Here is a 1,801-nt window from a genome sequence, read left to right as displayed (position 1 = left end):
GGCTGATCTTGAACTCTCGACCTCAAGTGATCCACCCGCCTCGGCCTCCCAAAGTGCTGGGATTACAGGTGTGAGCCAACGTAAGAAATCTCTTACGTTCCCCCTGTTGACGTGGCAGAATAAATACAGAAGCACTCAGGGTTGTTGACATTGTTTTATTAGGGAAATAAGCAGTAGCTATGTGGTGACTGGAAACAAAACTCATAGAAAAGGTGGGAAATGGTGCCCATGCAGGTGCAGAGAAGTAGAAACACAAAGGTGCAGGCCATCTGGACACCCAGGAAACGGAACGCTTGGGATCATGATCTTCTTGGCTGGGCTCAGCAAGGCGGACTGATCTTTAGGGATGAGTCTGGGGTTGTATTTTGGTAATGGCCATTTCCTATTTGGATTTTTTTTTAATAAAAAGATTTTAAACCACTAGGTTCAAAGAGGGGGTTATTGAGTCCAAAGGAGCAAGTCCCTGGACACCCAGGTGATACCAGATGGGGAGGTCTGGGAGAGAAGCAGGCAGGGGCATGGGGGAAAGTCTCATTACCTGGAGAAAGCAGGACTACGCACCTCAGTCTAGAAGCAGAGCCAGGCCGGCCGCCTAGCAGCAGCATTGCTTCTGGCAGCAGCCTTTCTGCTGGCAACAGCCCTTCCCACAGCCGCAGCCACATGAGCCGCAGGTGCGGCCGCAGCAGCAGATCACGGGTGTGCTGCAGCAGCCCCCACAGCAGCCGCGGCAGCAGGGGCAGCAGCTGGAGCAGCAGCCCACCCGGTAGCACCTGCAGGTGGTGCAGCTGCCACAGCCACCACCACAGCCACCACCACAGCCACCACCGCAGCCACCACCGCAGCCACCACAGCCACCACAACTTCCACAACCACAGCAACCCATGGTGTCAGTAGAGAAGACTCGAGGGAAGTGAGGAGGGAGGACTCAGGATACTGAGGCCCAAAGGGTAGAAGGGTGTTTGCTCAATATCACAGTCATTTCATGGCTTGCACGAATAAGTCAAACCTTTTCCCGTGAAGTATGTCCTATCCCATCTTCTTTCCTCTTTCCACTCTCTCCTCTTCTGGAATCTTGACATTTTTCCCAGGTGAGGAGGTCTGATGCCTTCTCCTGCTGGGGGAAGCCCTTATGTACCATCCTGAGGATGGTGATGGAGTGACCCAGGGCACATGACAAATAGCTACTTTCTTGTTACTATTTATTCCAGTATGCATAAAGGAATCTAGAGTTCTTTTTCATCTATATCCACTCTGGAAACATTTGGCTTTAAAAAAGAATTACAGTTTAGAAGAAATTTTTCTAAAATTTTAAAGCTCCTGTTTACATATGAAGAACCAGGCTTCAAAGATTAAAAAAGAAAAAACTCAGAAAGTGTGATATACAGGAAAGGGGGATATGAATGCCTTCTGACTCAGGATATGCGGACAAGAAGAAAAAGAAAAATAGAGGTAGAAGAAATATGTGGATGTGTATCTTATCCTCTTCCTGGGATGGCCTGCTCAACTTCAGAGAGTGATCCACAAGGCTCCCCCGATCCCATGGGGAATGGAAGAGACCCAGAACATCTCCTTGCACAATGGAACAGAGAGGACAGCCGAGGAAGCTGGCTGATGAGGTGCCAAGGTGTCACCATGGCAGGAGTGAAATGATCAAGGAACAAAGGGCCTCAGGGCAGCCAGGCAGGACCATGATCAGTGGAGAATGCAGCCCATCTTCCAGGCTATTGGCAGCACCAGAGAGAACCAGATGGAGACTGTGTTCTCAAGGAAGGACCACAAGATCTTGACTGGGGCCAGAGAA

General features: G+C 50.1%; 1 protein-coding gene across 1 annotated transcript; it reads right to left on the bottom strand.

Moving 5' to 3' along the window:
- Positions 1-592: 592 nt before the first annotated feature.
- LOC129532198 (small cysteine and glycine repeat-containing protein 7) lies at positions 593-883 on the bottom strand. The gene has a single exon (XM_055380602.1). It carries the CDS (start codon positions 881-883, stop codon positions 593-595), a length of 291 nt encoding a protein of 96 aa, XP_055236577.1.
- Between the last annotated feature and the right edge of the window lie 918 nt (positions 884-1,801).

This window comes from Gorilla gorilla, chromosome 11 (genome assembly GCF_029281585.2).
Source record: "Gorilla gorilla gorilla isolate KB3781 chromosome 11, NHGRI_mGorGor1-v2.1_pri, whole genome shotgun sequence".
Lineage (NCBI taxonomy): Eukaryota > Metazoa > Chordata > Mammalia > Primates > Hominidae > Gorilla > Gorilla gorilla.
This window is presented reverse-complemented; position numbering and strand designations above follow the sequence as displayed.

Bases quoted from the DNA above. Each gene is read 5' to 3' on its own strand.
- LOC129532198 (XM_055380602.1), bottom strand. From the start codon at position 883: ATGGGTTGCTGTGGTTGTGGAAGTTGTGGTGGCTGTGGTGGCTGCGGT.